Source organism: Podarcis gaigeae (assembly GCF_964106915.1).
Source record: "Podarcis gaigeae genome assembly, chromosome: 2".
In the NCBI taxonomy this organism is placed as follows: Eukaryota; Metazoa; Chordata; class Lepidosauria; order Squamata; family Lacertidae; genus Podarcis; species Podarcis gaigeae.
The window spans coordinates 33,117,895-33,130,464 of record NC_139679.1 but is presented as its reverse complement, the minus strand read 5'-3'; the positions used below and the strand labels follow the sequence as shown (position 1 = coordinate 33,130,464).

Genomic DNA, 12,570 nt, shown 5'->3' with positions numbered 1-12,570 from the left:
GTTGGCCACTCAGTGATTCCCCCCCCCCCCGCCCGCCTGTAGCAGAAATTATAATGCACGGTGGTCCATGGTGTATGATTTTTAATTGTATTTCATTTCTTCTTTTTATTTCTTACGTTGCATGCATTTTTTTTACCACTTGAATTCTAAACATTCTGCAAATCAATGTGAATATTTAATGCAGGCATGCTGTGGGCCAAGTGAATGAAGCTCATAGAGCACTAGTCCCTTGTTTGGGAACCCCTGCTATAGATGTTTACTTGGGAGAAAGTATTATAAGATCCCAGTGAGGAGAACCTCCTGAGGAAACATGCATAGGGTTGTACTGTGAACCAGCCTAAGATGTTTTTCTGCTTGTCAGGAGAAAACTTCAATACCACTCAGGAGCACTTTGTCAGGCTTAGCATTTCATTCTTTGGAACTGCAATATATTAACTGACTACACATACGCCCCTCTTTGTGGAAGCTCAGAACAACTTATTTCAGGCAGGTTTCCACCAGGCATCCACACAGGACTGGTCTTTGAAACAGATATGTCTGATTCTTTTCAATGTTAGGTTTGTTCAAGCTCACAGAAATCAATGAGTTTAGGATGGTGCACCTAATATTGTGTAGGTTTGGGCTATAACCTTGTTTCAAAGACATGTGATGTTTGGGAATGAGACCGTTTGTGTGTGTGTTTCCTTCCAAATCTTTTCCTGAAAGAATACCATCTGACTCCGTTTGAGTCATACTTACAGTGCAATATGAACCCATGTCTGCTCAGAAGTAAATGGGGCTTACTCCCAGGTAAATGGGATTAGGATTGTAGCTGTAGGCATATTTAGAGCTGTACCACTGAAATCAAGTCCTATTGATTTCAGTGCATCTATTCCAAAAGTACTAAATCTGTATCCAACCCTATGTTTTTTCATCTCATTTCCCAGCAAGGGAGGTGATAATTATATGAAAAAATAAATTAAGAAGCTTTTATTCACGACCATTTCCCTTCTGTCAGTGTATTAAATACACTACAGATTATACTGAATAATTGGTTTCTGGAACATGCACAGCTGCAATATTTAAATAGATTTAAATAGATTTAAATTGACAGGCCATGTGGCAGATACTTGCAGTGCAATAGCAAGTTTAAATAACCGTGCTTTAGTTGCACTTCTGTCTCTTGCAATTTGGTTCACAGAGGTTGTTTAAGAATGTATGTGTAGTTTTTTAAAGAATTCCTGGTTCTCATGTTCACGTACAGAAAACTCTAAAATGTATTTGTTTTTACGATATTATAACAATGTCCTTTTTTAACAGAGAAACTTCATCTTATTGAAAGTGTGCCTATCACCTGAAGAAAGGTGCAGATGGGACACTGATAATGCACGTTAATAAGAAGTGGCTGTACCTTAGTGATAGAGCACAGGCCTGCCATGAAGAAACTCTGAGATTCCGTCTCCAACCAAAGGACCAGATAGCAAGTGACAGGAAAGACCCCTACCTAAGACTCTGGAGAGCTGCTGCCGTTAAAAATAATACTGTATCAGATAGGCCATCTGACTTTAAAGCAACTCCATGTGTTCATAAAGAGTAAAGCTGTGTGTGCACAGACCTGTCTTGATTTTTGCTTCATGGTGTCTTTAAACATTCAGCCTCAGTACTTGTCAATATACAATTTTAAAGTTGATTAAATGAACTTACATATACAAATAATACAGTGGCTTAGAGGCTTCCCTCTCCCTGTGGAACAGGTGCCAACTCTGTGTTTTACTGTTAGGATGACAAGTCCAGAGGTTAGAAACTGAAATATAAGTAGGTGTCTATGGTATTTGAGTGCCATAAAAATTATACTCTGTTGCTGGGAAATTCCTAGGCCTTGACAAATGTATCAGTTTCTGTTTTTCTCACCTTAAAATAATGTCACAAGTTTACAATATGACAAATGCCCTTGGGGCTGAAGAATGAGCTTTTCCTGCATTAAGCTCAGTAAGATCTGCTTCCTGCTCTCAGTTATCTTTTGTGCAGTTCTCCTCTTGCTAATCCCAAAATTCCAGGCCATTTGGAAACCTAGAAGTTATCCACAGCCACCACTTCCTTTTAATGGTTCCAGCAACAGTGACATCACTTTGCAGCTGGTGGAGTCCAGTTCAATTGATCATTTGGATGATGAGGCAAACAATATAGTGTCCTTGGTGAAAGAAGAACTGTTAGAAGAATGGAGTCACTATATCATAACCACTGGGAGATCTAGTCTGAAGGCTAACAGAAAGATGAATGAGAGCCCAATTAATCGATTGGACAATTTGATGAAAGACCATGAGGAACCTGCTTTAGCCTCTGCTAAGGAAAAGCTGAAGTTGAAGGATATCTTTATTGCTGTGAAAACAACAAGGAAGTACCATAGAACAAGGCTGAACTTGCTGTTCCAAACATGGATTTCTCAGGCTAAGGGGCAGGTAAGAACACTTTCCTCACCAAGCTAAAATACTAACTTGTTTAACACTGAAATCTCATACTCTCTCATCAGGTATAATTCATAGAACTTATTCAGAGACAGCATGAAGAGGGTCATGGGGCCATGCAACCTAATCTTACCCACATCAGTAACATATCAGGCTACCATGCCATCTGGATATTCAGCATGCATGAGAAGGGACTGTGTGGGTAAACTGACATAAATGTGTGTAGAGATCTTCTATGTGAGGTGGGTGATCTGAATGGAACAGAGCCTTCCTTGCATGGAGGATCTCTTATGTTCACATATAGGTTAAAGGTAAAGGGACCCCTGACCATTAGGTCCAGTCGTGACCGACTCTGGGGTTGCGGCGCTCATCTCGCTTTATTGGCCAAGGGAGCCGGCGTGCAGCTTCCAGGTCATGTGGCCAGCATGACTAAGCCGCTTCTGGCAAACCAGAGCAGTGCACGGAAACGCCGTTTACCTTCCCACCGGAGCGGTACCTATTTATCTACTTGCACTTTGACGTGCTTTCGAACTGCTAGGTGAGCAGGAGCAGGGACCGAGCAACGGGAGCTCACCCCATCGCGGGGATTCAAACTGCTGACCTTCTGATCGGCAAGTCCTAAGCTCTGTGGTTTAACCCACAGCGCCACCCGCGTCCCACCCTCACATATAGGTTATATGCAAGATATTCATGGGGAATGTGAAATCCTTGATCCTTGTTTTGGTGGAATTTTTCCTGGGTTGAGCAAAAACCTGCTTGTACAATGTTAGATGACATATTTGGTTTTCTCTCCACCAAATTAGGTAGCCAAATGCTGATTAAACTTCCATATAGGAAAGAGACACTGATCCTTTCCTGATTTTTAGCTTGCTGGAAACCAGTAGAATGTCTTTTTGCTCAATGTTCAGACTAAAACTTAACATTAGTGTTACTTCAAAATCTTCAGGATATAAAGTCTTTCTTTGTTGTTTTCCATGTTTCCCACAGACATTTATATTCACAGACTGGGATGATCAGGAGCTACGTCTCAGAGCAGGTAAGCTGCTTCCCAAATTTCTGAAAGTTGTAACAGGTTTATATTTATAGGTGACACATGTTAAATAAATTTGCTATCTTCCTAGGAGAGGGACAGTAGCTCAGTGATAGAGCATGTTTTGTGTGCAGTACACCCCAGGTTCCATCCTTTGCATCTCCAGTTTTAAAAAAGGGGATATAAAGTAGCAGGAAATATAAAAGACCCCTACCTGAGTAAACAATATTTGCTTCCGCACTGCTGCAAGGTCTGAATTCTGCTTTGCTTGTATCAGATGTCTATGTAATCCACACTGAATATTACCCAGAGCATTTCTTCATATGCAAGCCCTACTATATTTGTTATCTCTCTTACAAATCATGCATCTTCCCCTGTTTTAATCATTTTTCTTTTATAGGGGACCATGTAATCAATACCAACTGCTCAGCTGTTCACACTCGCCAAGCTCTCTGCTGCAAGATGTCCGTGGAATATGATAAATTCCTAGAGTCTGGGCGAAAGTAAGTGAGAGTCACTATTTCCATTAGTGCCTATTTTTAAATTCTCCTTTCTGGCATCAGTGAGTTAGCATGAGCTACCTCCAGCACAACTGATGAGCATAAAAGAAACCAAATTTGTCTGAAAGGATGAGTAGCAAATCAAGATACAGCGGTACCTCGGGTTAATAACTTAATTCGTTCTGGTGGTCCGTTCTTAACCTGAAACTGTTCTTAACCTGAAGCACCACTTTAGCTAATGGGGCCTCCCAGTGCCGCCGCACTGCTGCTGCGTGATTTCTGTTCTCATCCTGAAGCAAAGTTCTTAACCCGAGGTACTATTTCTGGGTTAGCGGAGTCTGTAACCTGAAGTGTCTGTAACCCGAGGTACCACTGTACTGACTTCTGATCTAACTTTCTTCAGTTGAGAAGAGCTTCTCTACTTTTGCCTTCTCAGATTGTGGCCTCATTTGCCTTTTCATGGTTGTGATTCTGTGAGGCAGACACTTTCACCAAAGAAACCCTGGTAGAAAGAGCCATCTTGTAATGCCTTGTGACCTCCTCTGTGTCTCTCCATGTCTTGTTTTTTCCCTGCAGGTGGTTTTGTCATGTGGATGATGATAACTATGTGAACCTGCACAATCTCCTGCATCTCCTGTCTGCTTTTTCACACAGCCAAGATATATATGTGGGGAGACCAAGTCTAGACCATCCAATTGAAGCAGCAGACCATGTTCGGAATGACGGATCAGTGAGCATGTTCTATAATTGAGTCTCTGTTATCTCAAACTGAACAAATCAGATTCTTGCACTCGCTATGTATTCCTCACTTAAATATCCTGGAAGTCCTCCCCCTTCTTTGCTATTTACAGCCAGGTTTCCCCATCCCATTGCAGAATGCAACTTGGGAACACTTTCCCAACACATATGGTGCTCAGGAGGTTTTCTGCAGCTGCTTGCACTCAGAGTTAGACCCTTTCTTAGGTCTCATTATCTTATCCTATACTAAACTGAGATGGCAGTAGAGGGACGTGGTGTGTCATCTGTAATTCAGCTGATACTCTCTCGATTTGCTCACATCCCCCTGTAGTCTAAATATGATATCTTTATAAATTACACTCGGAGGGTTGCCAGCGTCAGATGCAAGCGACATAATCTCCACCCCTCTCTTCATATACTTCTCAGTGGTCAGCACAGCTACCTAAGGAAGTATTTGTGAAGTAATAATTATATGGCTTCTGCTGTTTCCTAAGTCATTGCTACTCTGGGATGGAAAATCATCTTACAGAGGTGCCTTAGGAAAGTAGGCACCTTCCTCTGCTTGCAGATTCTGTCCTTCAGATCCATGCTTCATCCTTGTGCTGTCGCATTGTGCTGCTCTTCAGGATAGCTCAGTTGGTAAAGCAAGAGACCTTTAATTTCAGAGTTGAGGGTTCGAGCGCCAAACTGGGTAAAATATTCCTGCCTTGCAGCTGGTTGGACTAGATGACCCATGTGATCCCTTCCAGCTGTACAATTCTATGATTCTATGATCTGTTCTATGATCTGATTCTATGATCAATTCTATGATCTGTTGAGAGTCTTTGGATATGGAGATCAAACAACGTACAGTGGTGCCCCGCAAGACGAATGCCTCGCAAGACGGAAAACCCGCTAGATGAAAGGGTTTTCCGTTTTGGAGGTACTTCGCAAAACGAATTTCCTATGGGCTTGCTTCGCAAGACGAAACTGTCTTGTGAGTTCCTGCGGGTTTTTTCCCTCCCCCCCCCTTTTCTAAGCCGCTAAGCTGCTTAACAGCTGATCCGCTAAGCCGCTTATCAGCTGATCCGCTAAGCCGCTAAGCCGCTTAACAGCTGATCCGCTAAGCCACTAAGCCGCTTAACAGCTGATCCGCTAAGCCCCTAAGCCGCTAATAGCGCTAAGCCGCTAATGGGCTTGCTTTGCAAGACGAAAAAACCGCAAGACGAAGAGACTCGCGGAACGGATTCTTTTCGTCTTGCGAGGCACCACTGTAAACATTCCTGATGCATGGATAGGATCTGACTTACCCAGGTGACCATAAAGCTGACAGAAATATTATTTGTTTATCTTGGTAGACCACTGCAAAGTTCTGGTTTGCCACAGGTGGTGCAGGGTTCTGCATCAGCAGAGGTCTTGCCCTCAAGATGAGCCCCTGGGCTAGGTATGTGCTACTTGGACAATTCTCTCTTTTTTCCTGCTGCCGTACTAGAATCTAGAAAATGTCATTCTCTGATTTATTGTCTTTTGACAGCCTGGGAAGCTTCATCAGCACTGCAGAGAGAATTCGACTCCCCGATGACTGCACCATTGGTTACATTATTGAGGGGCTGTTGGAGGTGAAACTCTTGCGCAGCCTCTTGTTCCACTCTCACCTGGAAAACTTGCAGCAGCTGCGTGGCGAAGCTGTGCTGAAACAGGTATGGACAAATCTTCCTTAATGCATGCAGATATCTCTTCCGCTTGCCTGTCCATCAAAATAGATACATGTATGTGGATTTGTGGCTGAAGCTATTCTAAGAGTTTGGTGTGTGTAACAATGTATAAAAGTACTGTAATACATATTCCTTTTCCAAAGGCTTGCCACAACCATGGAAAAACCTAGAAGGGGGAAATTATGGAAAACAAATATATCTCTACACATATTTAAACAACATACACTAATATGGCTATTATTATTATTATTATTGTTATTAGTGAGGAAAGCCTTGAGGGCCTGAAAGTGGTGCAATGAATAAAAGCAGGGAACACCACTGAACTTCAGAGCAGGATTCGAAGAGGCATTTAAAAGTGGTAGCTACACTGTTGCTAACAGAATGGAGAAATGGAATGAATGAACAAGCAGGATATAAAGATCTAGTGCCAGGAGAGGGGTTGTGAAAGTATAATAGAATTGGTGGCTTGAGAAGCCCTAAATTCAGGTCTTGGGTGGTTTGATGGTTTTGCTACATAATCTTTCTGAACTGTGACAAGTCCTAGCAGGTGAAAGTAAGAGGCAGAAACACTAATGACCTGCTTCATCCTGGTCTTCTTCATTCTGGGGGAATGTCCTTTTGACACATCTAGTCTGGGCCTAAGCTATGTTTGCATTATCCTGAGTAGCAGATAGGGATCACTCACCAGCAACTTATTTGTTCACTATTTATTTTTACATGATTTCTGCTATTTGTCTTGGAAATACCACAAGGCTACTATCCCTCCCTTGCCACTTCTGCATTTGCCACCTCCTTATTCTTGTATTGTTTGCCATGCTCTGGCAAGTGCTGTTTCTAAGCACGTGTTTCCCCCCCCCCCACTGTCAGGTTACCTTGAGTTATGGTGGTCCTGAGAACAGGCGCAATGTTGTAAGCGTGGGTGAAGTGTTCAACATACAGCAAGATCCAACTCGGTGCGTATGTAACCATTTTTCAAATGAAATCAATTTGACTAACAAATTACCTTTCCCGCCCTGACTTGGCCACAGTGATCCATGCGATGGTCATCTCCAGGCTTGACTACTGTAATTCGCTCTACGCGGGGCTGCCCTTGAAGCTGTCCCAGAAACTCCAGCGGGTACAGAATGCTGCAGCGAGGCTCCTCACGGGGTCTCTGCCATGGGAGCATATTCACCCAGTGCTTTTCAAGCTGCACTGGCTCCCGGTGGAGTACAGGGTCAGATTTAAGGTGCTGCTTTTGACCTTTAAAGCCCTTCACGGCCTAGGACCCTCGTACCTCCGGGACCGCCTCTCCTGGTATGCCCCACGGAGAGCCTCAAGGTTCATAAATAACAACACCCTAGTGGTCCCGGGCCCTAAGGAAGTTAGATTGGCTTCGACCAGAGCCAGGGCCTTTTCAACTCTGGCTCCGGCCTGGTGGAACGCTCTGCCTCATGAGACCAGGGCCCTGCAGGATCTGATTTCTTTCCGCAGAGCCTGTAAGACAGAGTTGTTCCGCCTGGCCTTTGGCTTGGAGCCAGTTTGATTCCCTCCCCCCCCCCCTCTCTCTCTCTCTTTTTCCCCCTTCTTTTCCTTCTCCTCCTGCGATGAGGCTACATTTTGATATTTTAATGTTCCATTATTTTAATTGTTGTGTTTTATTTTTGTTTTTAAGTTTGTAATCATTCATCTTGTTTTTATTATTCCTTGTAAGCCGCTCTGAGCCCGGCCCTGGCTGGGGAGGGCGGGGTATAAATAAAAAAATATGATTATTGTCAGAGCCACCCGAGGTCCCAGCTCACAAGAGACCAAAGTCCAGTCCAAGTTATATACAAAAGGTTTTATTGAAGAACATTGTTGTCGTTACATCCAAGCTCCGTGGCTCAGCATCTGTTACCCTTAGATGTTAGAAGTCCCCTCTGAGTCAGTCCCGCCCCTGCACCAGCTTAAGAGGCTTGTACTGCTCCACCTTTTCCTCTCCTTCCTTTTCCGCAGGGTCTTCCTGCCCCCCTGTGCTCCCTCCCTCTGGGACTCCCCCGAGGCTGAATCTTCTGACGCCTGCTCCCCCCTCCTTCGTGCTTTGGGACCAGGCTCCTCCTCAGGGCTCTCCTCATTTCCGCGCGCCTCCACATTTGAACTTGGCGCGCGTACGTTGCCTCTGACCTTCCTTTCAACCGTTACGTTACTCTCGGTACTACACTCCTCCCCTTCCGGCAGGACGTTCTGCTCCGAACTCCTTCCCCTCTCTGCTTCCTGTTCTGCTCTTTCTGACACACTGGCAACTCCACCCCCTTCACTCCGTTCCGATGGAGAGGCCGGTCCCAATCTCCAACCCCCACTGGGGATTCCCTCTTCGTTCCCCTGCTTCTGACTGCTTCCCTCTCTACTGCCCCTTGGCCTGGCCAGGGGGGCTCCCTTTTGGGAATCCTCCGATTCACTTGACGGACTCACTGACAACCTCGGGTCGTCGTCGTCCTCTTCCTCGTCGCCCTGGGACCCCTCCCCCTCGCTCTCTGTCCCTGAAACCCTGACAATTATTATTATTATTAACAAATCCAAGCACAAGAATAAGAAATGACATTTCTTTGCCAGCAAAATATACTGTCAAGTTATGGCCAATGTCCCTGCACTGGTGGCTTTGTATATTTCAGGCCAGATTGTGTTAACTCCTCTGACAGTTTCTAATTTTCTTTCTATTTGCAGATTCAAATCTGTCCACTGTCTCCTCTACCCTGACACTGGATGGTGCCCCAGTCTAACAGTGAACTGATATCTGTCCTAACATTCAGCAAGGAATCTTGCTGGTCCTTTTTTTTTTTAATGTGCAGCCAAAGCTGTCTTTGGGGAGAAAACGGAAGACAATGTCAAAGCAAGTGTCGAGATGCCCTGACCACTATTGTAAATGGTCTTTGGACATATCTTTAGTCTTGAAGCACATCATAAGCTATATCTGCAATGCTCTTCTCACTCCTTTTCCAATCACATATATGTCATGTTAGCCAAACCTGTTTCCTATTGCATTGCATTTGTACAACCTCAGGAATGTTACAGTCTGGCACTGTAGCAATATAGTTGAGGGCTAATCTTCTTTCTACTAGAATGCTTGGAGTAAAGCACAAAGCTTTGTTTTAAGACTTCACATAGGAAAACAAGAGGGTTTTTTAAATGGAAAAATAGTGTAATCAAGAAGTTGTAGCCTGTTGTTTATTCTGCCTCAGCATCTGTATCCTTGTGGAACCACACTAGAAATGCTAGTGACTGCTTGCCTACTAATGATTATAAAGTAGACCAGTATTTACAGAGTGCATATTCTCAGAAATACCCTGAGAGGTGATAGGATAGCCATTTTCAAATATCTGAAGGGCTGTCACATGGAATAAGCTTTCCCCCTTTTTTTTTTCTACTCCAGAGTGTCATACCTGAACCAATGGATTCAAATTCCAGAAAGGAAATTCCAGTTAAACATTGGGAAGAACTTTTCTGATAGGGAAAACTGTTATGACAGTGCAACAGACAACCTCAGAAAGTGGTGGACTATCCTTAATTGGAGGTTTTAAAGAGGTTGGGTGGCCTTTGTCAGGTTCTTTTTTAGCTGTGATTCCTGCATTGTAGGGGGTAGAATTAGATGCCCATCGGGTCCCCTCCAACACTATAATTCTTTGATTCTATCCTGCTCCTGTGTTCCATGCTATAGCAAAGCCACTTGCCTTTATGGCCATTTGAAAGCTATCTTATACATGTACTGTATTTCACGTTTGCCTGGCTGAAAAACATATACATACACAAGTCCCCCACTGTTACCTCCAAGTCCCACACCTATTTGTCTTGAGCATTCTGTGCTCTCACCACTAACTAATATAATTGAAACCCCCATTTATCTTGGCTGGACCACTATACGTTTATTGCTTTTTGTATTATAGCTTGTCTCCTCTTCTTGATGCATTCTACAATCAATATGCTGGATATATGAGGAAAGAACATTTGTTAACTCATGATGTATGTGATACTATTTAAGGACTTTTTCGATGATGGACTGGATTAGCTCTATAAAGGACGTTTTATAATCCTGGAACTGTGAATGTTTAATATTCTCTGCCATCAGTCTTCAGCTAGCATAGAATAAACTACAAACTTATACAGCGGTACCTCAGGTTACATATGCTTCAGGTTACAGACACCGCTAACCCAGAAATAATGCTTCAGGTTAAGAACTTTGCTTCAGGATAAGAACAGTTGGAATGTGCCTTTCGCATTTTGTACCCTGCATTAATAATAATCACACAAATAGTGCCACGGGTGAAAACTGCATGGAAGGCAAAACTGTGCAGGCAGATAATTCCCCCCACCCCCGCCCCCCCGCTATACATTGTTTCTCAGTACAGTGGTATCTCAGGTTACATATGCTTCAGGTTACAGACTCCACTAAGCCAGAAATAGTGCTTCAGGTTAAGAACTTTGCTTCAGGATAAGAACAGAAATCGTGCTCCGGCGGCACAGCGGCAGCCAGAGGCCCCATTAGCTAAAGTGGTGCTTCAGGTTAAGAACAGTTTCAGGTTAAGTACGGACCTCCTGAATGAATTAAGTACTTAACCTGAGGTACCACTGTACCATACTGGCGTGGTATAACCCTGCTTGTAAATACTGTAGCAGCATTTGCCAAAAAGTTAAACGGGGATTGCATTTTGGGAAAAGGTGAAGGAACCCTGTGTGTGCAGCCCTGAGATGAAATAAGTAATAACTGAAATGTTGACAATCAGTTTATCAGGCCTCTCAAAGAATCTATCCCACCTTTGCAACCATAAGAAAATGAAGGTACCACACATCCATTTAAGGAACTCATACTACTTTAATAGTCATGAAGACCGTTTGTTAAGGGCCTCTTAACGACTCTCAGCATCCTTAACAAACAACAGCAACAATTTATTTCTTATACCCTGCCCATCTGACTGGGTTGACTCTTCCATTCTGGAATGGGCTTATAATTGCCTCAGATCTGCCTTTCCTCATTGTTCATACTGCTTGTATCACAATAGAAACAAATATGCAACTCTCTCAAAAAAATGGGCAATGGGGCGTTACTCAACTAAATTGTGTTTGGCATGGACCACCCAGAGTACGATTAATAGGACTGTGCACTGGATTTGTCCTGAGACCTGAATCTCTAGCACAAACTGAACTATTCAAAGGAATCTGGGCCTCATTTGAGTTCGATTGAGACAGCCCCAGATCTCTGTAGGTTGGATTAAGTGGCCCAGTGTCATCCAGGACTGTTGGGATGGGGGTGGGGCATCAGGCAGGAAAGAGAGGCAGTCTTGAGGAAGAAGGAGAAACCACAAAAAGGAGGAACCTACTGGGTGGCTCAATCTTCATGGTGGAACAAGGTGCTCTCCTGCCAGGCCTGTCCTCCTTCCTGAAGCAGATCCTGTGTGGAGTTGGTCACTGCTCTTTTGCAAACAGCTTCCCTGCAAACAAGCTTCCTTTGTGTGAAGGGAAGCTGCTTAAGCAACACCGCCAACTTCAAAGCCGCCTGCTCAGGGTTTTGTTTTTTTTAAAAAAAACCTTAATAACCCAATCCTACCTCCTGAATTGCTTTGGGGGTGGAACTAGGGCAAGGTGAGTGGCCCCTGAGGTTCCACAGAGACAGTCAATTCAATCCAGGGGCCACAGGGTTGATTATTCAGAGACCTAATTATTAACATTGGATCTCACCCTATAGAAATAATGCAAATTATTTTTATGCACATTTGCATACTTATTTCTGAATTTGGTTTCCCTGACACCTAATTTCCCATTCTAGGCTATAGAGCAGGTGTTCTGTGGTGCTCTATGGATGCTGGACTCCAGCTCCCATCATCCTCAGCTAGTATGGCTAATGGGCAGGGGTAGTGGAAGTTGTAGTCCAACCCCACCTAGAGGGCGCCATGGTGGCTATCCCTGCTATGGAGTATACCAGCTTATTGTCTGTGCAGAGCACTGGCGAGAAGTGAAGTGCTTGGAGTGTTGAATTGTTTGTGCATGATTAGACTGCTGCAGCCTCTGCTGCTATTTCTGAATGCAGGAGCATTCCCAGTGAAATCTCCCCACCCCCATCCCACCCAGAAATAAATATTTTATTGTAAACCACCCTGTGATCCTGTAAAGAAGGGTGGTATAGAAATTTAATAAATGATAATGAGAAATAGCAA

At 43.8% G+C, this 12,570-nt stretch overlaps 1 protein-coding gene across 4 annotated transcripts in view; it reads left to right on the top strand.

The window, feature by feature from the left end:
- RFNG (RFNG O-fucosylpeptide 3-beta-N-acetylglucosaminyltransferase) overlaps positions 1-12,570 on the top strand; it is a 13,165-nt gene extending 595 nt beyond the window's left edge. For 2 of the 4 annotated variants that reach the window (XM_083727904.1, XM_083727906.1), the window contains exons 2-10: positions 1,300-2,438; positions 3,432-3,480; positions 3,875-3,977; positions 4,551-4,704; positions 6,050-6,135; positions 6,226-6,391; positions 7,274-7,359; positions 9,089-10,552; positions 10,779-12,570. In XM_083727904.1, the coding sequence (XP_083584030.1) occupies positions 1,944-2,438; positions 3,432-3,480; positions 3,875-3,977; positions 4,551-4,704; positions 6,050-6,135; positions 6,226-6,391; positions 7,274-7,359; positions 9,089-9,155 (1,206 nt within the window). In that variant the 5' untranslated portion in view covers positions 1,300-1,943 and the 3' untranslated portion in view covers positions 9,156-10,552; positions 10,779-12,570. Of the gene's footprint in view, positions 1-13; positions 2,439-3,431; positions 3,481-3,874; positions 3,978-4,550; positions 4,705-6,049; positions 6,136-6,225; positions 6,392-7,273; positions 7,360-9,088; positions 10,589-10,778 lie in introns of all 4 variants that reach the window. The other 2 variants (XM_083727905.1, XM_083727907.1) reach the window with 2 other exon arrangements.